Raw genomic sequence first — 27,798 nt, 5'->3', positions numbered from 1 at the left:
ATCAACATTCATTACATTAACCAGTTTTCTCCCCTGCATGAATTTGGCGATGCTGATTAAGGGCTGTTCTCCAGAAGAAGGCCTTTCCACATTCACTGCATTCATAAGGTTTCTCTCCTTTATGAATATTCTGATGTTGAGTAAGGTGTGAGTTATAGCGAAAAGTCTTGCCACATTCACTGCATTTATAAGGTTTCTCACCAGTATGAATCCTGTTGTGCAAAGTAAGATCTGCTTTCTGACAGAAGGCCTTTCCACATTCTAAACATTTATATGGTTTCTCTCCAGTGTGAAATCGCTGATGTCTAATAAGTTTTGCCCTCTGACTGAAAGACTTTCCACATTCACTGCATTCAAAAGGTTTCTCTCCAGTATGGGTTCTCCGATGTTGCACAAGTACTGTGCTCCAATGGAAGGCCTTCCCACAGTCACTGCATACATAAGGTTTCTCTCCAGTATGGATTCTATTATGTTGAGTAAGAGCTGCCTTCTGACAAAAGGCCTTACCACATTCACTGCATACATAAGGTTTCTCTCCAGTATGAGTTCTATTATGTTGAATAAGATCTGCCCTCTGACAGAAAGCCTTCCCACATTCATTGCACTGATAAGGTTTTTCTCCAGTATGAGTTTTCTGGTGCTGATTAAGATTAGTGCTCCGGATGAAGGCCTTCCCACATTCATTACATACATAAGGTTTCTCTCCAGTATGAATTCTATGGTGTTGAATAAGTTTTGCCTTTTGACCAAAAGTCTTCCCACATTCACTGCATTCATAAGGTTTTTCTCCAGTATGTGTTCTATAGTGTTGACTAAGTTCAGTGGCCCGGAGGAAGGCCTTCCCACACTCATTACATACATAAGGTTTGTCTCCAGTATGAATCCTCAAATGCCTTCTAAGGTACGAATTCTGGCGGAAGGCCTTCCCACATTTATTGCATTCATAAGGTTTCTCTCCAGTATGAATTCTATGATGATGAGTAAGATGTGCTTTCTGACCAAATGCCTTTCCACATTCACTACACTCATATGGTTTTTCTCCAGTATGGGTTCTCTGGTGCTGACTAAGATTAGTACTCCTGAGAAAGGCCTTTCCACATTCATTACACACATAGGGTTTCTCTCTAGTATGGATTCTCTGATGATCAGTAAGGTGTGATTTACAGCGGAAGGTCTTCCCACATTCGTTGCATTCATAAGGTTTTTCTCCTGTATGCGTTCTCTGGTGTTGGGTAAGTTCAGGGGACCGGAGGAAGGCCTTTCCACATTCATTACATGCATATGGTTTCTCTCCAGTATGAATTCTCTGATGCCTTCGAAGGTATGAATTCTGATAGAAGGTCTTCCCACATTCATTGCACGCATAAGGTTTTTCTCCTGTCTGTGTTCTCTGGTGTTGGGTAAGTTCAGTGGTCCGTAGGAAGGCCTTCCCACACTCATTACATGCATATTTTTCTCCAGTATGAATTCTCTGATGCCTTCGAAGGTATGAATTCAGATGGAAGGCCTTTCCACATTCATTACACACATAAGGTTTCTCTCTAGTATGGATTGTCTGATGATCAGTAAGGAGTGATTTATAGTGGAAGGTTTTCCCACATTCATAGCAGTTATAAAGTTTTTCTCCAATATGTGTTTTCTGGTGTTGAGTAAGTTCAGTAGGGCAAAGGAAGATTTTTTCACATTTATTGCACTCATGTTTCTCTCCAGTATGAATTACCTGATGTTTTTTAAGGTTTGAATTCTGGTGGAAGGCCTTCCCACATTCACTGCATTTATGAGGTTTCTTTCCATTATGAATCTTTTGATGTTTCCTAAGATAGGCATTCTGTTGGAAAGACTCTCCGCATTCAGTGCAATCACAAATCTTTTCCCCTCTGTGAATTCTCTGGTGTAGAGTAAGTTTAGTGTGGAGGAGGAAAGACTTCTCACATTTGTTACATTCATGTTTATTTCCATTATAAATTCTATATTTTTCAATAAGGTGAAAATTACTACTAGAGGATTTCTGACATTTGTCATCATCAGAAAATATCTTCTTTAAACAGATTCGTTTTTTATATTGTTTCTCATCTGAATACTTTCTGTGGTTCTTTCTCCTATCATATTTATGAAGAAGACTCTTTATTACCAATAATCTCTTTTGTGGAAAAAAAGATGGGTCTAGTTTGGATCTTCTGCCATTTTTATTACATGCAGGGCCATTCATTTCACTGTGAGATTTTCTTTCAGTGATTCGTTGTTGTCTAAAATGTTGACTCTCATTGCTCTGCTCCTCCTTTAACTTGGCATAACATTCCCAGACACCTCCCAATGTCAAAATCCAAGAAGCATCTCTTGAGAGTCTTTTCTTAGATGATTCTTCCAGCTCTGGAGTTGCTTCCTTGATCTGAGGCCTGGTGTCCAAATCTGAAAGAAATGAAATTAGTAAACAATCCCCTTTGCCTAGATGAGTCTATTCTTTTTTCTTTCTGCTTAGTTTCCCTAAATTTCTTGATGTTGTTATTAACAAAGTTATAGTCAACACTTATGTTTTTTCACTGTATTTAATTTACTCTGTTATCAATTTCTTATAAGGTTTTATATATTTCTTTGTATTCTTCATACATATCATTTCATATGACAAAATAATATTCAATTACATTCAAATACTGCAGTTTGTTCAGAAAATCCCCACTGTAACTTGCCTAGAAGAACAATATACCCAGGAATAAAGGGAAGTCTTATGAATGTCCTACTTAGGCCAAGGTTCTAATAATGTGATCACAGGGTCAAAAAAATCCAAAGATTGCAAAGCTTTTTCACTTGGCTTTCCAAAAGCACTGAATCAAAAAATAGCTCTACCAAGAGTGTAAAAGCATTCCTGGTTTACATTTAAATTGATCATGTATGACTTACTATATATGCCAATTTAATGGACATAAGGTGGCATATCTTAGAGTTGTTTTAATTTACATTTCCCTGGTTATGAAATTAACATTTTTTTTTCATTCTTATGTCAACATGTTCCATTGTATTCTTTCTCTTGAGAACTGGTTGTTCACATATTTAAACCACTTATCTACTGGTGAGTGGATTGTAGTCTTACAAATGTGTGTCCACTTATTATAAGTTATTAGTTTGGAGTTTTGGAAGTCTGTTCAAATGGGCTAAAGAGTCACTATCTAGGCAAATGTCATAGAAAGAAGGGTCTGACACTAGCCCATGAAACACCACTTCAAACTCGACTGCAGACACAAGCATAATTCTTAAACAGAACAAAAGCCTAACAACTCCAGGAATCAGATTTGTCTTCTGAGCTCTAAAAGAGGAAATGGAAATCATACTGAGAGCACCTTTCTCCCTTCCTGCTCTAGAAGGAGTACAGAATTGGAATACGATATTCCAAAAGGCAAAAAAGAGAGACTTACAAACAAGAAAAGATTACCCAGCAAAACTGATGAAAAGAACAGAATTAGATTTTTTAAAAAGAAAACAAAAACTGTAAAGTGCAAAAACAGGCATCAAGACAAACATTAAAATGTAAATGAGAGTAAACAACCATAAGGTACCAAACAAGAACAAACTGTTTACAGTCTATCACGGAGGGTGGTACATGTATTCCTCTCTGTACCCCATCATCATCAGGAGTCATATTTTGTTGTTATTAATTGTGGCTGTTCATTTATCTCAGTTGTGTCTGACTCTGTGTGAGCTCATTTAGGGTTTTCTGGGCAATGATACTGGAATGGTTTACCATTTCCTTCTCCAGCTCATTTTCAGATAAAGAATTGAGGCAAACAGGGGTAAGTAACTCGCCCAGGGTCACACAGCTAGTGTCTGAGGACATATTTTAACTCAGGAAGATGAGTCTTCCTGATTCCAAGCCCAGTGCTCTATCCACAGCACAGCATCAGGAGTCACAAAGGGAGCCTGATTAGAGAGAGGGCCTTAGATATAATAGAAAAAGGGAGAATAAAAAGAGAAGTGAAATATACCATAGGGCAAAAGAGAGAAGGAAAGGAAAACTTATCTCCCATAATCAGGGTGCACAAGTAGAACACTGTATAAACAGAGGAAAGAATGAAGAAAACCAGAGCCTCGCTCGTATCTGGACTGCTCAAAGAAGTGAAGAATAAACATACACACATATACAGAGTTGGGAACAGATATACATTGCAAAAACAGGGAAAAAAGGCAATAGTGCTGTCAAGACCAATCTAAAAGATTTAGGAACTCTAATTAGTGTAACGACCAACTACAATACCAGAAAGCTTGTGGGAAAGCATGCTGTTATCCTCTTCTTACAGAGGTGATGAGATATAAATCTGGTTGGTTATAGCCAATGAGAAAACTGGTTTTACTTGACAATAACAGGAGTTTTCTTTTTTTTTATCTTTCAGTTTGGGGTGGGGGTGGGGGAAAGAAAAGAGCAGATTTGTACTGATTTTTAAAAACAATTGAAAATTAAAAAGATTCAATCACTTATGAGCTCTCCAAGAGTGTAAACATATGCTTACTTTCCACCAATTATATCAATTGACTTTAACGGTCTATACATATAAATTAATATCCATAAAGTGGTACATCTCAGAATTGTTTTAATTTGCATTTCCCTAATATCAATAATTCCCCATCCACACTCCTGGTGAATGTTTCTTGGAGCTATTAATTACAATAACACAACAGATTAGGTTCTCTTCACTCACCTGAACAGCTGCTTCTTGGAAGTGGACCTTCAGGTATCCCAGGTGGCTCCCCTTGGTCCACCTGAGAGATCACATCTGGCCTGGCAACCGCAAAGCCTGGTCAATGAAAAAAGCAAAGTGGTAGGCAAAGAGAGACACAGAATTCAATCCTAGCTCCCCTGTATTCCAGGAATAGTGGAAATGCTACACTGGTCCAGGACAGTATAAAAGACATCTTGTTCTGGTTCTGGGAAATATGGGGCAATAGGGCACAGTACAGATTTGGGCTTAGCAAGAAAACTGATTCATATGACCCACTTCTTGCCTGACTTCAAAGTCCTGCCCTAGGAATTCAGGGGAGAACCTCTTGCCTGTGGGTACAGAGATTTGGAGAAGCACAAGACAATGAAACAGTCGATTTCCAGAAACGTATTGTGGACAACAGACATGTTGAGTATCCTTCCTCTGAGCCACAAGTATTCTTTAGCCATTGCTGTTTTCAACATGCCAAAGAATCATGGCTAAACAGTAGGCACATCCCCCAACATTTACCAAAGGAGAAAACAATTATCCTTTGATGGCAAGACTCCAAGTCCCAAGGGAAGCCATCCTTACCCAGGCTAACCAGGTTCCTGTAGTTCTCCAGCATCACCTCCCAGTAAAGCTCCTTCTGGGAAGTGTCAAGGCAGCCCCACTCCTCCTGGGTGAAGTTCACAGCCACATCCTTGAATGTCACTGATACCTGAAAGTCAATCATTCATTCAGTAAACATAGGGGCTTCCCCAGTGACCATGACCTCCCTTAGGGGAGGACTGAAATGTGTAAATCATCAAGTATTGAGTCTCGTGTCCAGTTCTGTGAGAGCTCAAAGTCAAACACTCATTTTATCCCTCGTAAGTGACTCAGCTTCTACTTGATTCTCAAGCAGGTCAAAAATCACCGTAACATCCCCTACGTAAAGAGCACTTTTTGATTTGCCAAATACTTTCCTCACAAACACCTGTGAGGCAGGTGGTGCAGGTATTCCTTACCCCACTTTGCAGATGAGCCAACTGAGTTTAGCAAGTCCCACAGATATGTATCAAAAGCTGGGATTCCTACCCAAGCCTCACAATATCGCACCACTGGAGGCAGAAGGGAACTTAGCCGCCTGCTTCCCAAGTCAGACCCTCAAGGAAATGACATTATAGCAAACCTATGACTGTCACATCCAACCTCGAACCTCAGCAGATCCCTAACTCAGATAGACTCTCACCAACCATCAGCTTCTCCCTGGCAATCTCTTATTCATATGCAGACATTCAAGTACCCTGGTAAGTCCTGGCGCTACCACACAATGCGTCCATGGTCCCAGGAATCTTCCTTTTCCTCCATGATCTGCAACCCCACCATCTGGAAAAAGGATGCAATGCCGCACCCTTCCCTGCAAAGCTTTGTGGAGAGCTTTCTGACACCAAAAACATGACATGCATCCTGGTTCTTGGAAACAGAACTGTTTCCATTTACAGCCCATCCAACATGGAGCCTGATGAAGACACCCCAGGAGCTTTGAATGTCACATTTCAAGGACCAAAGGAAGGTCAGAGGAATCAGAGGAGTCAAAGAATGACATGACACCAAAGGAAAGAGGTCCTGGGTGTGGGAGGAGGGCAAGGGATCTGGAGTCTGACAGGTGATGTCACCTCCAGGAGGTGCCTTCTCACGGCAGTAGTAGTGGTATTTGAGGGCAGCTAGGTGGTGCAGTGGATAGAGCACCAGTGCAGGAGTCAGGAGGACTTGAGTTCAAATCTCACCTCAGATGCATGACACTCACTAGCTGTGTGACCTTGGGCAAGTCACTTAACCCCAACTGCCTCATCCTGATGAATATCTGATCACTGGATTCAGATGGCTCTGGAGGAGAAGTGAGGCTGGTGACCTGCACAGCCCTCCCTCACTCAAAACAAAGTCAAGTGCAAGTCATGTCATCATTTCTCTGATGGTATAGTCTTCTTTGGCAATGAAGGAAAAACACATGCGTGGTGGTGGTGGTGGTGGTGGTGGCTATGGCAGCAACAGTAGTAGCACGAGCAGGAGCCTTGCTTCCCCTTCCAGGAACTTCTAAAATGCTGGAAAGTTTCTAAAGAGGTCTACAGATATTTTTGCGTTTGGATTCTCACAACAAATCTGGGAAGCGAGTTTTACAAATGGGGAAACTGAAGAAGACCACGTGCCTTGCCAGGGTGAAACTGCTAGCCAGTTTCTGGGGCAGGATTCGAATACCAGTCCTTCTGACTGCAGGCCCAGCTATTACAGGTGAGGTGGCAGAGTTCATGACTGTGTCACCTACTGCACAGGGCAAAGCCCCTGGGAAAGGCGGGTCCCACTCACCTGAGGGGCCATGGCTTCCTCTCTGCTCTTCTGCCGCTCGGGCTGGGCAGGGTCCTCTCCTAGGGAGGAGAAGGGTGCCGTGAGAGGTGCAGGGAGAAGGGAGGGCCGTGCTCCTGGAGGGCAGACCAGCAGAGCCAAAGGTGCGGCTTGGGATACACCACGATCCCAGGAAGTGGCGGGGATCCTGAGGGTTCCTGCCATGGCTGATGCTGACCCCCAGGCAGCCCTGGCCCCGTCTCCCAAGGGGTAAACTGAGGCAGCGCCCCCTCCAGGACCCCATGGCGCCATCCCAGGGAATCCCTGGGGAGGACAGGCCCATTTCATAGGTGAGGACACAGCAAGGGAGGAGCCAAGGGGGCGGGGCATCCGGGTCTCCTCTGATTGGCTGAAGATGCCCGGAAGCCCCTCCCCCCAGCGAAGGCAGCCTAAGGTTCCCCCCTCCCCAGGGTGCACAGACGACAGGGGTGAGAAACTGCGCAAGCGCGAGGGCACACCTTCCCTCCTCCCCACCAAGGGCTAAAATCGAGGGACAGACGGAAGTTCCGGGCCCCCGGGGGGCCCTCAGCTCAGGCTCCGAGGGACTGGACGGTCCGGCAGGCCACTCTCCTCTTGACCCCTGAGCCACCTGTTGCTGTCTCACCTCCAGGGCGCAGGATTCCGGCTCAGAGAGCGCCGGCAGCCCTGATCTGTGTGCCGAAGCAGGAAGTAACTCAGGGGAGCGGACGTGACGTCACGGATAGGACTCTTGATTGTGCACCCTGGGAAATGTAGTTCAGAGGGCAGCGGAAGATGAGGCGCATGCGTCGTGAGTCTGGGCTTCCCGCTCCGCCGGCCGCTCCCCCTCCTGGCAGCAGCAGGTGGCCAATGGCTAGAGGGCTGGGCCTGGACGCCAGAGGTTCCGAGTTCAGATGCCGCGCTGGCACCTTCCTAGCTGCGCAGCAGGGATTTTCTTCTCAATTCAATTAGCCCACGCCTATGGGGCGGACGGGCTTTGGTGCTCGGGTCACCACTCAGCCCCGCGTCTACACCGCAGGGAGCAAAGAGAGAGGGCGGCAGCTGGTGAGTCCAGAACGAAGGGTGTTGTTTAAAATGGCCCTTTGCCCGTTGTTTGTCGAGGCAGTTCTGTAACGGGCGTTTTGGGCACCGAATTGTGCAAAGTGTGGGTTCCGGGACGCTTCCGCGTGCCCCCTCCCTGAAGCGAGGAGCGGCCTGACGAAGGCTGTGGCGTGTCCAGATCAGCCCCGGCTGTGACGGAAGGCCCAGGCCCGGGGGAGGCCGGGGTGCGAAGGGCAGGCCTGCGCCTGCGCCCGGACCCGGGGCGCTCTGGGCCTGCCGGGGCGGGTGGGGGGAGGGGGGCTGAGAAGGGCCACGTGCGGCCGAGGCCTCGGCGCGGGCTGCGCTGGCCACGTGCTGCCCCCGGTCCGCCCTCCGCTCTGTGCCCCGCTCCGCAGTCTCCCTGCCCGGCGGGCCGTCCCCGCCAGGCCGCGGCTGCTCGGCCCCCAGCGCTTCGCCACCACGAAAAGGCTGCTGTGAATGGGGGAAAAGTAACGGCCTTGTTCAGGACAACGCGTCCCCAGCGGGCCGTGGGCCGATCAGTAGGTGAAGGAGGACTCAGCCCGAGCCGCCCCCGGCCTCGGCTCTCTTCCGAGCAGTAAAGGCCCTTGTGCCAGCTAGGGGAGGTGAGAAGCCCCGCAGCCGCAGCTACCACGAGGGTCGAGAGGGGCAGCTCTGCTCTGCTCCCCCAGAGTGGCTTTTAGCGGCTGTGTCCTCGCGTGTAGGGGGGTAATAGCGGCCACTTATGAGCACACACTGCCCCGAACGCTGGTGGGGCTGTCAAGTGCTCCCTCTCTGAGGCTGCTACCCCGGCTCAAATGGATGGCTCCACTTGAATGGTCACTATTGGGAGTCTTCAGTGTCTGACCAGGCTGCAAGCGCTCCACATCGGGGCCCTTGGAACACCCTGTTCTCATCGGCCCATTCCACCGGAGGAAGTCTTCACATGCTTGGTGTCAACTCTCCAATGGGTTTGAGACCCCTTGGTTACCCTCAGCCCGGTTTGGCCCATCTGCTGAACCGATTTACCGGAGTGTGGTCGCTGCGCATGCGGCATTTTCTTGGAGACACAGGGGACAGTTGGGTGGAACAAGTGAACACCAGAGGTGGAAAGAACCCCAAAAAAGGCTCAGCAGCCATCACGCCAAAGTACTGGTCCTCCCTGAACATACTGTACACCTCTGTATTGGGTGTAGGGCAGGGCAAAGGCAAAGAGTTTCCCCTCCCAAAGACCCAAGAAACTACTCCCTTCTAAGTGCTGTTGGCCAAACCCCTATTACATCCTACCCACTTCCTCACGTCCAAACAAATAAAGGTCCTGTCTCAGACAAGTGTGTAGTAAGACTCTCTCTCTCCAAGTATCTTCTTGTCAGAGATGGACATTCCATCCATCCTGGATGGCCTGATTCAAATCCAGATGCCCCCACACAACCAAATGGCCTAGCCATTCAAAGTCCTGTCTCAACCAAGCATCCATATAACATCCCAATCTCCAGGGAAGCTTGTAGCCTGGGTGACTTGAAAGTGTCACCGATAGCCTGATTTATTTCATTCCCATCTGCCCTCCACCTCAAAAGTAAAAAGTAGTAGATCCTCAAGCCGAAGAAGGCTAGACTTCTTGTTTCCACCAGTGGTCCCTTGACCACCTCAATTCTGTATCACAGAATCCTTTCCTTTCTTCACAGCTTAGGCACTACCTCCTCTATGGGAAATTCCCTGAGCTTCCCAGATTTCAGCACCCCTTCTTCCTTGTAACTAACTTATTATTTTGAATTTACTTATCACAAACGTTGTATTCCCCCTTCCCTGCCCCCAACCAGAGGGTAGGAACCGATAAACAGAACAGACCTTAACAAACATTAGTTGAATTGAGTTGAAGTAACATTTTCATCCACATAGTTGTTCATGTTAATAAACCCATTACTTTGAGTGACCATGACTTTCATTGTATTCTAAAACCTGACACAATTGGTCCAGCACAAATTGGAGCAGTGTAGGAATTTCACCATCAACAAGTCCCTCAACAAGCATTCATTTGCTACCTACTGTATCCCAGGTGCGTTTCTAGGTACTTGAGATCCAAAAAAAAAAAAAAAACAAAATCAAAAGGAAAGAAAACATTCTATCTTCAATGACTTTACATTCTGCCCCTGGAGACGTGTGTGTGTATGAATTATTTCTCTCATATTAATAATCAATTATTAAAATTGGGGAGAACAGGTTTTTTTCCCCCTGTCCTATTTCCTTGTCCAATCTCTCCAGCAATGGGCTGGTGGAAGTAGCTCAGGGTTGGGTGGGGATACAGATTCTTTGTCCAGACTGCCTAAGGCTGGGTGATGTGGGTATAGAGATAGTCTCTTTGGCCAAGATGTAACATGATGTCACCCTCAGCCTCTCTTTGCAGTGAGCTCACTTCTCCTTGTAAAATCAGCCTCCCATTCTTTATTAACTAATCAGAGGTGATTGCCATCTTTTGGAACACCTCTCATCCAAGGGCATATAAACCTCAAGAAGTGGCCATGCCTCCTCTTTAACCACAGAAAGGATCAGGACCTCTTTTTTTTCAATCACTTGCTGACCATGATTGATAAAACTGATTATAATTTACCCCAAAACCATGTCTCTTGAAATAATTTTATACACTGTATGTGTGTGTGTGTACGTGTGTGTGTGTGTGTAAACTTGTGATGTTGTTTTTAGTTAACAATGTATATTTGTATGTATTTCTATATAGATTTATAGAGAGACAGAAAGATACAGAGACCGAGAACACACATAACAGGTGGGAAATCGAAGAGAGGACTCCTCAACAACTGGCGTGAAGCAGCATGTAAAACTTTACATAGGTGGTGGCATTTGATTCAACTTTGAAAGAAAATGAAGGATTCTCAGAGGCAGAGGTAAGGAGGGAATGCATTCCAGGCAGGGAGCACAGCCTGTGCAAAGGCACAGGAGCTAGAGATGCATTGTCACATGTGAGGAACAGCAAGGTCAATGAGAAGAAGAGTCCTGGATCCTGATTGGGATTCGACCTGATCCTTGGTCATTGGCATTTTCTAAAAAGGGGAGTCACATTCCGTGTGGATTTAGGAATCACTTTAGCAGCCGTGTGGACAAAGGAGTAGGAAGTGGAGAGCAAAGATCAGGACGCATCCCGTGACCCAACCTGCAAACCTGAGCCAACCATTATAGGACAAAGCAGGGCTAATCACTCAAGAAACGAACCTTTATTTAGCACCTACTCTGTGCCAGGCACTGTGTTAAGTGTGGGGGATACAAAATGGGGCACAGGAACTTACAGAAGATAATCAATAATAAATAGGAATTCAAAACATTCTTAGAAAGAAAACCAGACATGAAGAAATTGTTTGCTTTTCAAACACCTCAGACAACAGATAACAATAGTGATAATAATATTCAAGACAGTAAGTATCGATACCGAGGACAACATAGCAAAGAGACCAATAAGAGATTCCTTCCTGATGTGCACACAGAGACTAGGAGGAAAGCAGGGTTCAAATAGAATGTATGGAGGAGGAAAGGGCCTGAAACAACATGGACTCAACCTCACGACATCCCGACAATAGGGGTCTTTTGTCTATTTCTTTGTGGAGTTCAGTTATAAAACGGGAAAATTCACAAAGGGGAGGAATACTGTCATGAGAGGGGAAATAAATATTCAGTAAGTGGACAGAGACGTTCCAGTAGGGTATCTGCTGGGATTTGGTGCTTAGAGACCATTCATCCAGCCTCGGGAGGAGTCAGAGCTTCTGGTGGCAACTGATACCCAGAAGAGGGGCATGGTATGGAGCAGTGAAGAATTCAAGGCAAGTAGGGGGGGCAATTATCATGGGGAGGGAGGTCAATAACAATCAAGGCCTGAGGGGAATTCTTATTGTAGGGCAAGCTCCTGTCTCCAACCTGCAGGAGTTGGTAAGTCAATAAGCTTTTATTAAGCACCTACTACCAGGCACTATGCTAAGTGCTACGGATAAAAAGAAAGGCAAAATACAGTCCCTGCTCTCAGGGAGCTCCAATGGGGGAAACAACATGAAAACAACTACATGTGAACACAAACATATACATATATACATACACATACACACATGCATATACATACACATACACACATATGTAATTAGATCTTGCTGGGAAAACTGGACAGCAGTATAGAAGAAATTCGATTGGACCAACACTTCATGCACTATATCAAGGTAAGCTGCAAATGGCAAGATGACAGACGTAAAAAGCCACTTCATAAGTTAGAAAAGTCACTACAATATTTTGTTCCTACTTACATATGCATGTGTTGTCTGTTATATTAAAAGTTTCTGGAGGGCACTGGCTGTTTGATTTTTGTCTTTGAATCCCCCAAACTGTGCTTAGAACATGGTAGGTCTATAACTGATTGATTGTAATGAATTAGTTTGCTTTTTACTATTATTTTTATTTACATAGTCGACTTGTATATTTTCTTAGATTTGCTGATTTCAATCTATATAACTTCATTGTTTTTGTATCCTCTGAATTCCTCCTGTCTGCTGTTTCTTGTAGTGTAATAATCTTTAATTAAATGAATAGCTCCTAATTTATTCAGCAATTCTTGAGGGGATGGCCACTTAATGTGCTCAACATTTCTGTTAACACAAAAATCTTGTTATGAATATTTTGGCATATATGTGGGACTTCTCTTTATATCTTTCATGTCATATGATGCTTGAATATTATTGGGACTGCTAGGACAGACATATAAGCAAGTCATTGACTTGTTTTTTGGGTTTTTTTGCATAATTCCCCCTTATTTTCCTAGATGGTTGAACCAGTTCACAACTCTACTAACAATGCACTAATGTCTTTGAATTTCTATGGCCTTTTGAATAGATTTTGAATAGTTTTTACTTAGATCTTCATGCTTTGGAACACATCTTTTTTAAAAAAAATATTATTTATTAATATTGTTTGAATTTAGCTTTATGTGGCTAAAAATTGTCTAACGCCAAAAGCTTACTGTTGTGACATTTAAAAAGTTTGAGAGACATAATTTCTGGGCAATTAGTCATTTTATTAATAGTTAGCATTTTAACAAAAGAGGTCAGTGGCACTCTCAAATACCAGACTCTCATGGCAGGGGGCTCAAACTTATATGGACTTTGAAAAATGGGTTTTTCAGAGGGCAGCAGTCAACTCTGATTGGTTAACAAGTAATGAGAAAGAATGACTATTAGGGACTCGATCTATACTAATGAACTTTGATTATTTCATTTACTTCTAAGTTATCTCAGTCTTGGACAGTCTAATCAAAGAATTTATCCCCACCCAAACCTGAATAAAAAAACAAGGGGATTAAATGCCTTGTAAGGTTGAGAGGGGTCTGACCAAGATTGAGGAGAGTTAGTTCAATCTTATTATCAGTAATTTCCTTCACGAGACTGAACTTTGAAATGAGAACTACAGAAAAAGGGGAAACTCTGGATCTCCCCAAATCGTTGGTTATTTAGAATCATTTCTCTCATTCCACCATTTGATTCTATTGAGAGACACAGTCTCCTGAAGAAATCACTAACTGATATGACGAACACTTCATTAAGGGTTTCTAAACTATGGGACTTTTGGGGGGGAAACAATAACACAGATCTTTTAAGAACTAATTTTTCTACAGATTTCCTTCCCTGTCTCATACAAATGAACTTGAATCTGAGAACCTAAGATTTAAAAGTATCACCACCATCCCTTTTAATCTTATTTGAATTCAGTGCTCTAATTCAAGGGTCAACAAACATGGCCAGAGGACTGCATTCAGCCACAGCCTTCAAGCTAAGGATATTTTTTTTACACTTTTTTAAAGTCTTCTTGTATGTTAAAATGTAAGACTCATTCTTATTTTGCAGGCCACACAAAAACAGGCCGAGGGCTAGGTTTTGGCTCCTGCTGTAGTCTGTCAGTGCTCTTTCAGATCTCGACTGTAACCCCATGTGTTTTCTACACTACACAGAGGAAGCCAGATGGGACACTGGAATCAGAAAGGCCTGTGTCCAAATCTGACATCAAACACTTGCTAGATATGACTTTGGGTAACCCATAATCGTTTCCACAACTGTAAAACGGGGAGAATAAGAGTATCTACCTTCCAGGTTCCTTGTGAGGAACAAATGAGATCATATTTGGAAAGCCCTTAGTGCAGTGCCAGCACATAGTAGGTACTTAATGAATTCTTACGCCCTTCTTCCTTTCCCAGCTCTATGCTGCCTTTATTTCCTGGGCCAGGAGTCTGAAAGACCAGAGTTTAAATTTGGCCTCAGGCACTCACTAGCTATGTGATCCTGGGCAAGTCACTTAACCCCTGACAGCAACTGAAGAAGGAAATGGCAAACCACTTCAGCATCTTTGCCAAGAAAGCCACAAATGGGGTCAGGAAGTCAGAAATGACTAATCAATCTGGTATACACATGCTTAATAAAAGTTCATTCATTCATTCATTGCAATTGATTAGAACCTAGTTGCTTTTTAATGTTTTTTCACTTATACTATTGTAATTATAGACATTGTTATGGGTCTGCCTACTTCATTTACATACATTCTTATGTCTTCCTCGTGTTTTTCAGAATTTCCCACATCCATTGTTTCTTGTAGCACATTATTTCACAACATTCATATGCCAGCATCTGTCCAGTCATTCCCAAATGGCAACCTGCTGTTTGTCAATATCATCACCCTGTTTTTTAAAAAGGGTTGCTGTAAATATTTTGGTACGCATAGGACTTTTATGTGTTTCACCTCCTGACATGACTCTACTGGAGGTGTGATCTCTGGATTTGAGGTATAAACAATTTAGTGACTTTTTGGTCCAAAACAGCTGGACAAAGTCCATGAATAGTATTATTTGTGTACGTCTTCCTTACAGCCCCTCCAACACTTAATATTGTTTTAAAAAATCATCTTTAGCGTTTGAATCCTCAGATTTTTTCCAGGTAGTTAGATGGAAGAATTATCTCCTCCAACTAGTACTTGTGAAGTTGAGTCTTAGAATCCATCTGCTAACTCAATCTAGTTATTTGATCTTATACTTAACTGGTGATTTGATTTGTCAAGATCTTTTTAAATACTGTCCACCAGTGATTTGGTCATGCCACTGAGATAATGGAGGGGATTATTATAGCACTATAATATTATTATAGTGGGAATGGAGTAAACCACATTGACTCCATCTTGTGACTCAATTCTATATCTAGCTCAGTTCCTTTTTTATGTGTGTGTGGAGGTAATTGGGGTTAAGCGACTTATCTGGTAAATGTCTGAGGCTGGATTTAAACTCAGGTCCTCCTGACTCCAGGGCCAGTGCTCTCCAGACTGCCGCCAACCTGCCCCATCTCTTTCTATTCAATTATGGGTCTAGTCCAATTTCTGTCTTGTGAGAAAACCTTACTCAATTATGGGAAATGTGAGGAAAAGCTTTATTACATTGTTTGAACCTAGCCCTACAGGTTGGTTGGTTGGTTTTTGTCCATTCTCAAAGAGGACCAAAATGACATCACGATGATAAAGTGATGCTTCAGTGTGTCTGACTGTGGCTGATCAGACCAATAGAAGCTTGGAATGGTCTACCAAAGGTTAAACACAGATAGTCCATGTGAATATTTGGGGTGGGTACTCCAAATTTGAGCATCCTAAGTTTACTTTGTGCTGTCTTAATTCTACTTTGCTCATAGAGCACAGCACCCTTTCTGAAGTAGGCATGCCATGTTGAGCAGTGTTGTACTACTGTCTCCCATGTTGTACAGTCAAATCCAAAGTTTTTGAGAGTGACCTTGAGAGTGTCCTTGTATCATTTCTTCTGATCACCATGTGATCGCCTGCCCTATGTGAGTTCTCCATAATATAGCCTTTTTGGCAAGTGCACATTTTGCATGTGAACAACATGACCAGTCCATTTGGAGTTGCACTCTCTGAAGCATGGTTTGAATGCTTGGCAGTTCAGCTCGAGCAAGGACTTCACCTCTAGAGCCCCTTAACTAGAGACCAGAAAACCAGTTAGATCCTAAGGTTGATGCAAGGAGTTTTCTCACACTTATACATCTCAAGTAACCCATATGTCTTACATGAAAACCAGCTATATGCTGACTAATTACTGTTTCCACATTCCTTTAATTATTTTACAGATAACTTGGAGGATACTTTTTTTTTTCTAATTTCATGGAATTGTACCTGTTCATCCTCCCCCTCCCAACTTGGAAAGTCCCTAATCTTTCCTGAAATTAAAAATCAGATTACCTAATTTTGTATCCTGGCTATTTTTTCAAGCTGCTTATTGAACCAATGACTACTCTTTGAACCAATAATGACTACTAGAATTCAAACAATTCTGATCTCACGTAGCTATACTGTAGTCTAACCTTCACATCTTTTCCATGGAAAGTGTGACACTCAATGAGCTGCATGCTATGATAAAAGGATTTTCTTTCATGGATGTTCTTTTCTTCACTTTAACATCATCGCCACATTCTACTGACTTCCCTCCTCCCTTATGATAAGCTTTGACAAACAAAACAAATCCACACACACTGGCCATGTCTGAGAGTATGTACCTCTTTGCACCTCTACACTACATTTTGGTTGAAAGGGCAAGTGGCATGTTTCACCATCATTCTAACTATTTTCATATGATATATTTGGTTAGGTTTTTCTCCAGTAGAGATTGATGTTCAGTAACTTTTACTCTGACAGAAGTGCTTTCCACATTCATTACACTCACAAGCTTTCTTCTTTCCAGTTGGAGTGTACCCTGTGCTGAAGAAGGAATTTCTATATTCATTATACTAATAAGGTTTCTCTCCAGTATGAATGCTATAATGTCAAATAAGTGTTGTACTCTGAGAGAATGCCTTCCCACATTCATTATATTTATAGGACTTCTCTCCACTATGTACTCTATAATGTTGATTAAGTTCTGCCCTTACATAGAAAGTCTTCCTGCATTCATTGCATTTATAAGGTTTCTCTCCAGTGTGAATTTTCTCATGTTGAGTAAGTGCTGTGCTCCAGGCAAAGGCTTTCCCACATTTACAGCATTCATAGGGTTTCTCTCCAGTATGGATTCTTCGGTGTTTAGTAAGTGCTGTGTTCCAGGCAAAGGCCTTCCCACATTCATTACATTCATAAGGTTTCTCTCCAGTATGAATTTTATGATGTTGGGTAAGAGCTGCTCTCTGATAGAAGGTCTTCCCACATTCCAAACATTCATAAGGTTTCTCTCCAGTGTGAATTTTATGATGTTGATTAAGTTCTGCCCTCTGATAGAAGGCCTTTCCACATTCATTACATTTATAAGGTTTCTCTCCAGTATGAATTTTCTGATGTTGAATAAGTGTTGTGTTCTGGAGGAAAACTTTCCCACAGTCATTGCATTTATAAGGCTTTTCTCCAACATGAATTCTGTGATGTTGAGTAAGACGTGTCTTATTACAAAAGGCCTTCCCACATTCATTGCATTCATAAGATTTCTCTCCAGTATGAGTTCTCTGGTGCCTAATAAGGTCAGTACTCCAGAGGAAAGCCTTTCCACATTCGATACATACATAAGGTTTCTCTCCAGTATGAATTCTCTGATGTTTAGCAAGCCGTGTTCTACACTGGAAGGTTTTCCCACATTCATTACATTCATAAGGTTTCTCTCCAGTATGAATTTTCTGATGTTTCCTAAGATACGAGTTCTGGCAAAAGGCCTTCCCACATTCATTGCATTTATAAGGTTTTATTCCAGTATGAATTCTCTGGTGCCGAGTAAAGTTACTGCTCCAGAGAAAGGACTTCCCACATTCATTACATACATAAGGTTTCTCTCCAGTATGAACTCTCTTATGTTCAGTAAGCTGTGTTCTCCAATGGAACGCCTTCCCACATTCATTGCATTCGTACGGCTTTTTTCCAGTATGAATTCTCTGATGTTTCCTAAGATATGAATTTTGTTGGAAGGCCTTTCCACATTCAATACATTCATAAAGCTGTTCTCCTCTGTGAATTCTCTGATGTAGAATAAGTTCAGTATTCTGGAGGAAAGAATTCCCACATTCATTACATTCATAAGGTTTCTTTCCAGTATGTAATCTATGTTTGTCCATATGATCAAAATTAGAGTCAAAGGATTTCTGACATTTATCATCATTTGAAAATTCCTTCTTTAAACAGATTCTATTATATTGTTGGATGTCTGAATACATTTTGAAGCTCTTTCTCTGTGTATCACATTTATGAAGAAGACTCTTTCCTACAAATAACCTTTTTTGTGGAAAAACAACAGGCTCTAGATTAGATCTTCTGTTATACTTATTATATCGATAGCCTCTTACTTCCTTAGGAGGTTTCCCTTTGGTGATTTTTACTTGTCTAAAATACTGTTCCTCATTGCTTTGTTCCTCCTTTGACCTGGCATAACATTCACAGGCTCCTCCCATCTTTGAGATACAAGAAGCATCCTCTGAGAGTGTTTTCTGGGATGTTTCCTCCATAGAAATACATGGCTGTGAAGCTGATTCTGTAGATTTAATCCTGGTGTCCCAATCTGAAAGAAACAAACGATGTAAATTATCATGTAACTCTCAATGAACCTACTCTCTTTCATGTGGCATAGTTTCTCAGCATTCTTGTTAACTCCCTTGGAGCCACACCATGCACATTTTCACTCTAATCCACTCTATATCAGTTCTTACGTTTTTCCCATGTTTCTTGTATTCTTCATATTTATCATCTCATATGGTAAAATGTTATATACCATTTAGCTGTTCCTACCTTTTTTTCCTGAAGTGGCTCACTTGATGGAAACGTGAACTGTCTATGCTCCCCCTTCATGTGAATAATTCATAGGATCACCGATTCAGAGCTGGAAGGGACTTTAGAGGCCATCAAGTCCAAAACTCTGACTTTGAAGGTGAGTATACGGAGGCATAACTTGCCTGGCTTAGTCATTCAGCATCTGATGTGAGACCTGAAGCCAAGTCTTCATGACTCCACATCCAATACCTATCTATCCACTCTGGCATGTTGTTTCCACATTCTACTAGGAATATTTTTGTGCATGATATTCAAATGAATATCATACTTGGAGGACATTTCTATAGTGTGACTATTGAATGAAATAATGCGAGTTGAAAAGTTCCTATACTGTATAATTCCACAGGGTTTTCCCAAAAGATTAAACCAAATATTAGCTCAACCAACAATGTAATGGCATTCTTACTTGCCAACAGCATTGAATTATGGCTACTTTAAATATCTATGCCAACTTAATGAACATATCATAGTAGTTCTGTGTTGTTTAATTTGCATTCCTATAATTATTAAAGAATTTGAATAATTTTCATGGTTGTTTACAAGTTTTATTTTTCTATTTCTTTCAAGAACTTCCTGCTTCTATATTTTAAGCTTATTTTAATAAATTTGTGTCAATTCCTCATAGATGATATACAAGGAGTTTTGGAAGTATATTCAGAAGGGATTTTTCTTTTTGTTTAGTATTCTACTGAGAAAAGCATTATTATTTTACTTTGAAAAGTAAAGAGTATAATGAATAGAATATCATAAAGAAAAATTTACACATGGATCAATGCAAGGACCAACATTGTTCCTGAGGACAGGTTACAGAACATGCCACGTAGCATGTGAAAGGTGATGGAATCAGATTGAGAATAAGACATTTTTAGTCATGGCAATTTGTGTGGATTTGTTTGATTCAATTCTGTTTCTTAAAAGAGAAGATTTACAGTTTGTTTGTTTTTTTTAAAGGAAGGAGTCGAGGTTAGTACTGATACAAAAAAAATTTAAAAAGAGGAGAGTCAGTGGAGCATTTTCTAAACTGCACAGATGAGGACCAAAGGTTCAGGGAGAGACAAATACAAGAGAGCGAGCTCTAAAACTAACAAGCTGAATTTATTATCTACATAATTTTTAAAAATTGAAGCCTTAGGTAATAGATATGTTTTCACATAAAATTCTATTTTTCTTTTCTTCTATGGATATAGAAATGTTTGTGTTTGTCAAGTTCTAAATAACAAAGAATTATGTATACATATATATTTTTCATATAGATTTAAAAAGTAAATCAGTTAATAAGTATTTGTTAAGCATCTGCAACGTTTTAGGCTCTGAGAATACAAACACAATGAATGAAAACTTTCTTATTTGCAAGATTACATTCTAGTGAGGAAGTCTAGTCCATATGTAAATATATACAGAAAACTATGAGAATAAACACAATACAAAGTAGTTACCTATAATGTAGTCTGGAAGTGAGGGTTCTAGCAGTTCAGGGAATTGGGAAAGGTTCTATGCAGACAGCAGTCTGAGAGCTGTACTGAAAGAAGAGAGGTATTCTGTGAGATGGCGGGAGTGTGTTCCAGGGATGGGGATGGCCAGTACAAAAGCATACGCTTGCAAGATGGCATGTCCTGTGTGAGGAACAGAAAGTCACTTTGGCCCAATGGCAGAGTTTAGTAAAGACACAAAGGCACACGGAGACTAGAAAGATAGCTTTATGCAAGGTTGTTAGGAACTTTAAAAGCTAAATGGAGTTTATATTTTAGCCTAGAGCAGGAGATCCTTTTTGTATTTTTTTTTTTTTTTGGCATGCTAGTGAAATTCAGGGACTCTTCAGAATGTTCTTAAAGGCATAAAATAAAATATACACAATGAATAAAATACATCCAATACAGAGAAAAACAATTATATTGAAATGCATTTATTTAAAACATGTAAAATAAACAAGGTCATGGACAGCAGGTTAAGAATCCCTGCCCAAAAGGAAATAGGGAGTCATTGGACATTACTGAGTAGGGCAACGACATGGTCAGATCTGTGCTTCAGGAAAATCAATTTGGCATGTCTGTGGAAGATGGACTAGAGTAGGGAGAGACTTGCATAAGGAAGGTCAATTAGGGAGCCATTTCAGCAGTCCAGGTGAGAGACAGTAAGGACCTGAAATAAGCTGAGTAGAAAGAAGGGCTCAGGGAGGAGATAATGTGGAGAGAGAAATGGCAAGATCTTGGTAACGGACTGAATGTGTGGCCTAAGAAAGCACTCTCCCTCCCCTCTCTCAGCTGATAATCCTGCCTCCTATTTTACAGAAAAACCTAAAGTCATTTGCCATGAGCTCTTTCTTCTCCGCCTCTCCTCCTCTCCCATCACTCAGAAAACTTCTGCCACCCTCTCCGCCTTCTCTCACATGAAGTAGCCTTTCTCCTTCCTAAGGTTAACCCCTGTTCAAGTGATCCCAATTCAATTCCCTCTCCTTCAACAGGCTGCCCCCCTCTCTCACTTCTTTCCAATGTCTCTCTCTCTCTCCTGTTCATTTCATACTGCCTACAAACATGCCCATGCTTCCCTTACCCTGAAAAAAAAGCCCTCACTTGATTCTTTCATCCTGCTGTCATTATCTCCTCTATTCTTTCTAGTTAAACTCTTAAAAAAAAAAAACCAGGCTGTCTCTAACTGGTACTTCCATTTTCTCTCCTCTCACTTTCTTCTTTTTTTATTTTTATTTTTATTTTTTAATGTTTAACAATCACTGCCATACAATTGCGATTTTATCCCCCCCCACCTACCCCCCACTACCCCCCTCCCTCCCCACGACTGCATACAATTCTGTATAGATTCTACATATACTTTCCTATTGAGTATATTTTCACTATAGTCATGCTATGTAGTCAGACTAAGATAAATGAAAGAAATCGTATAACAAATCAGAACATGATACACAAACACGATCTGCTACATTATGTGAGTGACTTCCATATTTCTCTCTCTGAGTGTGGAAGGCATTTTGCCTTGAGATCCACCATTGGGATTTTTTTTTTTTTTGTAAGAAGTTCTTGTGTTATTACAAAAATCTAAGTCTACCAGAAAAAACTCTCACACACTGTGGTCATTGCTGTGCACTCTCACTTTCTTCTTAACCCCTCTCTCAATCTGGCCCCTTACCTTATCGTTCCTCCAAAGTTACCAGTACTTTCTTAGATGCCAAATCCAATGGCCTTTTCTTGATCCTCAATCTCCTTGACCTTTGGCACATCTTCTCCTAGATATTTTCTTCTAAGTTTTTGAGACCCCACTTTTTCTTGGTTTTCTTCCTACCTGACCACAGCTTCTCTGTCTCCTCTGCTGTATCCTCCTTCAGATCGCACCCTCTAACTACAAGTGTCCTTCCGGCTTTTCTCCTGGGGCCTCTTCTCTTCTCCCTCTATACTACTCCACCTGGTGATCCCATCAGCTCCCTTAAATTTACTTGCCATCTTTATGCTGATGATTCTCAAATCGATTTTTCCAGTCCCAGTCTCTGCTGACTTCCAATCACAGCTCCAACTGCCTTCCAGATACCTCCCCCTGGATGTTCAATAAACATCTTAAACTCAGTATGTCCAAAACAGAACTCATTATCTTTCCCATGAAGATCTTCCCCACCTCCTACTTCCTTATTACCATTAAGGATAACACCATCCTCATATTCTCTCAAGCTCACATTTTATGAATCATCCTGAATTCCTGTCTCTGTCTCACCCCCCATATCCAATATGGTGCCAAAACTTGTCAACTTCACCTCCACAAGATGTTCCAAATATGACCTCTTCCCTCCTTGGAAAGGTGCACTGGTACAGGCCCTCTCCACCTCACACCTTGACTATTGCAATAGGTGTTGGTGGATCTACTTGCCTCAAGGTTCTGAACACTCCAGCCCATCCTCCATTCTACCACTAAAGGGACTTTACTAAAACTCAAGCTGACCACCTCATGTCTCTACTGAATAAATTTCAGTAGCTCCCTATCACCTCCAGGAACAAATAAAATGCTCACTTTGGAATTCAAAGCCCTTCATAATCTGGCCTCCTCCTCCCTTTCCAGTCTTCTTCCACCTTATTCCATACCATGTGTTGTTACTGTTTGTCCTTCGTTTTCAAAGAGGACCAAAGACATTACAGGGTGATGTCTCAACTCATCTGTGAACTGGTTTTAAGTGAGGCAGAGCTCCACAAAGTCGTCAGCCTCACTCTCTCTTCCAGAGTCCCTTAAGTTCAGTGGCAAGATAAAAGTCAAGAGGACTGGTGATGGCCTGGTATGTCATGAATGACTTCAGCATCTTCAATGTCTGACCAAGCTCTAAACACTCCATAGCACCTGCTTTAGTCACCTTCATGATGTTGGAACAAACTATTGTCATCCATTCATTCCACCGGCGGAAGTCTTCACATGCTTAGAGCAGACACCCAGTGGATATGAGGACCACTGCCAAGGCAGTTTTACAAGGGTGTGGCCACTGTGCATGTTACACACTCTTGGAGTCATAGGTGAGAGATGAGTGCCAGATAAACACTAAATATGGACAAACAATCTTGAAATGGGCTCAGCAAGTGCTCACCCCAGTGTCAGGCCTACAGGCCGAAGGGCTACCCGCGTCTTTCCTTACCTGTCGCAGGTCTTCGGCTGGCCAAACTGGATAAATGTGTGAAAGAAGAAATTTCCAGAGTCGAACAAGGGTTAGGCTTTATTCAGGGTCTTGGTTACATGTGCAGGGTGAATTCTTCCTCAGGAGAGAGGAATCCTCCTCCTCCCAAGGAGGCAAAGATCATACAGCAAGAGAGTGGGAGTGGGAGAGGGGAGGGACCTTCTGCCCTCTAAGGGCCCCTCAGCGCTAAGAGCGCCTTCAGGCTTTCCTGACCCTACTTAAGCTCTCCCGCTGCATAGTTTGCACTTGAATACTGTGCCTGCTCTCAGCCCTTAGCTAGACAACAACAGGTGTGCTCAGACCATGGATTAATCTCAAGGGTGGGATGCTCTCCCCAGCAAGTTTCCCACGGGGAAGAGGCAGAAATGCACGAGATAGCCTGGGTCTCACACCTCAATTCCCAGCTGTTCCCTGGGGGGCCTCATGAGAACTCTAAGGTTTAGAAGTCCTCACTTTTACCTGCCCAAGACTGTCCACATGAAACTGAGCTTACACCCCCAACACCCCAGAGGTGCTAGGCATCCTTGACTTGGCCTCTCAGCTGTTTTCTGCAAAGAAGCTCCATCTCTTGGCTCTGGGCATTCTCTCTGGCTGTCCCTCATTGCTTAGAATGCTCTCCCTCCTCTTCTCTAATTACTGCTTTCCCTGGCTTCCTTTAAGTCCCAACTAAAATCCCACCTCCTACAAGAAGCCTTCTCTAACCCCTCTTAATTCCAGTGCCTTCCCTCTTTTAATTATTTACTATTTATCATGTATATGTATGGTGTGCTTTGTATATACAGATTTGTGCACATGGTTTTCTCCAAGCCCCCTTCCCCCCAGGAGACTGTAAGCTCCTTGATGGGCAGGGACAGAGACAGAGAGTGTAAGTGTGCAAACACAGCAGCAGACAGATGTCTGGGCCCCTGCAGTCCCCCAAGATGACTCCATATCAGGCCTAAGCCACGCTCGAGCTCTGTATCCCAGACTTCTCATGTTTCCTCTTTCGGTCCAGGTTGTCCATAGCAGGGGTCAGCAAACCACAGCTCAGAAGCCAAATACTGCTAAGAACGGTTTTCATATTTTTTAAATAAAGAATCATAAAAGCAGGCAGCAGCAACCAAATTCCAATCTGTGGGCTAGATCCTGCTGACCCTAACCTCGTGTATTTCATCTAGCACTTCAGGTCACTTCAGGACTTTATTACCTGACATTCTATTTCCTTGGGGGGTCTGAAGAGAGCAGGAAGCGTTTCTTCTCTTCGTATCAAATTTATCAAGGCTCTTTTGTTCAGAGAACTGACCTCTTCTGTGGCACACAGGTGACCCTCCTGCCATATGGAACATGTCCCTGGCCCCACCTGCCCTTGAGAAGTTTCCTCAGGTGGCTTTTTCTCTAGAATGTTTCTTGATTCCTCCCCATCTCCGGCCTGTCAGCACTCAGGCTCTCTGCAACCTGGAGGTTACTTGTGATGATTCCACAGAAATGTCAAGCTGGGGGGAAGATACCTTGGTTTGAGGCTCCTGTTCTATATCACGGGTTCCCACCATAGGTGCTAAGCTCATTAATATATGTTTTCAAGTGGAGAGGTTGGACTCTGCCTGGGGAGTTCACAAAGGGGGTTCCCACTCAGGGATGTACTAGATTAATGATCTATCAGATTCCTTTCTATTCTGACCTTCAAGGACTCTCAGATAAGGTGACCTGTAAGACACAGCTGAAGATCAAAACCTATCCCCATTAAGCATACGTATCTAGTCTCTTTCTCTGAGACTGTATGAATATGAGTGGAGAGCAGTAAACTGACTCTTGAGATAAAGAGGAGGATCCAAGAAGGAGCCATGTGAGGAGACCTCGGCTTTCCTCCACAGGCCTGGAGAATGAGAAGAGAGCTTCCAGTGCCTGTGCTGAAGGTGCTGCTTGTACAACAGCTCACCCACCTGGGACACACTCACTCACTCACTCACCTGGACAGCTGGTTCTTGAGACTCTGTGTGCTGGCATCCAAGGTGTTTCTGCCTGCTCCAGCTGACAGATCATGTCTGGTTTGGAAACTGCAAGGCCTGGTGATGAGAAATGGCAAAGTGATGGCGATGGAGTCACCTTGGAGGGCCAGCCTTGTCTCTCTCTGCCAGAAAACAGTGGGCATGCTGGGCTGGTACAGAGGATGGCACAAAGGGTATCGGAAAGGTGATCTGGTTTCTTTCCCTGGGAAGACACAGGAAGGGGACAAAGAATGGAGTTGGGTTCAGAAAGAAATGAGTTCATTTGGTGCATTCAATCCTGAAGAGTTTGGGACCTTTCATGATAGTGCCCTGGGACTTTAGAACGCTTCTTTGGCCTGAGGGAACAGAGAGCTGGAGTGGGATCACCCTTCAGCTGGGACCAGGGAGCACACACACCCCACCTTTTGGCCTCATTTTGATGAACAAATGCTTGTTTTCTACAGACCAAAGCCTCAGCGCTGAACACTAGACACAGCCCCCAGCAGGACCCTGTCAGGGGCAGAGCCTGAGTCCCCAGAGGAGCCTCCTTACCCAGGCACACCAGGTTCCTATAGTTCTCCAGCATCACCTCCCAGTACAGCTCCTTCTGAGCAGGGTGCAGGTGTCCCCACTCCTCCCAGGAGAAGTCCACGGCCACGTCCTTGAATGTCACTGATTCCTGAAACAACACATAAATTTGTTCTCAGCCAGGGTCCGTATCTCAGATGGACATGGGAAAGGAGGTCAGAGGAGAGGAAATGAGAGGGACTGATTCTTACTATCCTCAGGTTTCAGAGGGTTCAGTCACATAATTCTTGAGTACCTGTTGCATGCCTGTTTGTACCAGCATCCAAAATTACAGTAACCTCCTGTGGTTTACAAATACTTTCCTCACAACCTCCTTGTGCAGGAGGTCGTGCAGACATTCAAATCCTTCCCTTTCCAGAGAAGAGAGCAGATGAGTGCTGGCAAGGCTGAGGGCAAGATCACTGTCCCAACCCCAGAGACCAGCAAGCCCAGATCTGCGACTGCTGCCCAGCTCTCTGGCCCCCATTTGGGCCCGGCCTACTAGGCTGGCAAAGGGGTGCCCTCTCTGAGGGCTGCTTCTTAGTACACTGTAAACAGCGTTTACACTTATGATCTAAACTACACCCAGAGCTGGCCAGAAGTGGTGGCTGCTGACACTGTCCCAAGAGCTTGCTGACATGGCCAACTTGGAATTCCACCTTCCTCATCCCGACTGCGGGGCAGCTGGGTGGGACAGTGGATAGAGCACCGCCCTGCAGTTCCAATTCTGCTTAGCTGGGTGACCCTGGGCACGTCATTTCACCCTGTTTGCCTCAGTTTCCTCATCCGTTAAATGGTCTAGAGAAGGAAATGGCCAACCAGCCACGCAGAGCCGGACAGGCTGATACGGGCGAGCCACGAGCTCCTGCTCCGAGAGCTGGGGAGTCCTCCTTATTCCGCGGGATGGAGCGGGACGGTCTGCCTGTGGTGCACGATTCCACGCTCGGGAAACTGCCCGGGCCCACGGAGACCCCAGGGCCAGCCCCCCCAATCTCGAGGAGGGGCTGGGTGCTGCGCCCCTCGCTTCACCTTCCCAGGAGCCCTAAGGTTTTACTGCCCGCTTCTGCCCAAGAATGACAGGCGGGGTTGTGTGGGGGGCATCGGGAGGGGCCGGGGTGAGTCCCGGCGCTGTGACCCTGGGGAAGTCACTTGCCTTCTGCGGCCTCATCTGTAACGCGGGGTGCCGTGAGGGTGCGCCTGGCGCCCACCGGCTCCTCCCACCCCCTGCCTCTCCGCGGCCCCTCCCCGGCCCGGGGTGGGGGGTGGCAGGACGCAAGGCCCAGGAGGCCCTGGAGGAGGAGCAGGGGGAGGGAGCGCTGCCCTCGCAGGGTTCTCAGCCCTGGGTTCAGATCCTGACCCTGCTCCGAGGAGGCGCTCTCCTCCCCAGGAAGTCCCAGGGCCTGTCCCCCGAGTCACCCCGGACGCGGCCCCTCGGCTGCCGGCCCATGTCTCGCGATGGCCCCGGGGCCTGGAACGCCGAGACCAGCACCGAGGGGAGGGCCCGGCACTCCCGGACCAGGGTCCCACTCACCTGGGAAGCCATGGCTTCCAACCCGCTCTTCCGCCCCTCTGGCCGGGCAGTGGCCTCTCCTGGGGAGAAGGGACGGCCGTGCTCCTGGAGGGCGGCCCGGAAGGGCCCAAGGCGCGGCTTACCAGGGGGTACACTGAGGAAGCGCGCCCATTCCCGGAACAT

The 27,798-nt window shown here is 44.0% G+C and overlaps 1 protein-coding gene and 1 long non-coding RNA gene across 2 annotated transcripts; one reads left to right on the top strand and one right to left on the bottom strand.

Moving 5' to 3' along the window:
* Position 1: 1 nt before the first annotated feature.
* LOC140502134 (uncharacterized) lies at positions 2-27,798 on the bottom strand. The gene is given in 5 exon segments (XM_072606483.1): positions 2-1,947; positions 16,909-18,645; positions 25,521-25,616; positions 26,091-26,217; positions 27,637-27,798. Coding segments are annotated over 5 exon segments (4,068 nt in total).
* On the top strand, positions 7,037-12,678 carry LOC140502837 (uncharacterized). The gene is made up of 2 exons (XR_011966587.1): positions 7,037-8,096; positions 10,825-12,678. It is a non-coding gene; the product is annotated as an uncharacterized lncRNA (long non-coding RNA).

The sequence above is a fragment of the Notamacropus eugenii genome, chromosome 4, assembly GCF_028372415.1.
Source record: "Notamacropus eugenii isolate mMacEug1 chromosome 4, mMacEug1.pri_v2, whole genome shotgun sequence".
Taxonomy (NCBI): Eukaryota; Metazoa; Chordata; class Mammalia; order Diprotodontia; family Macropodidae; genus Notamacropus; species Notamacropus eugenii.
Note: the sequence above shows the minus strand (reverse complement) of the source record. Positions and strands in the feature narration are given on the sequence as shown.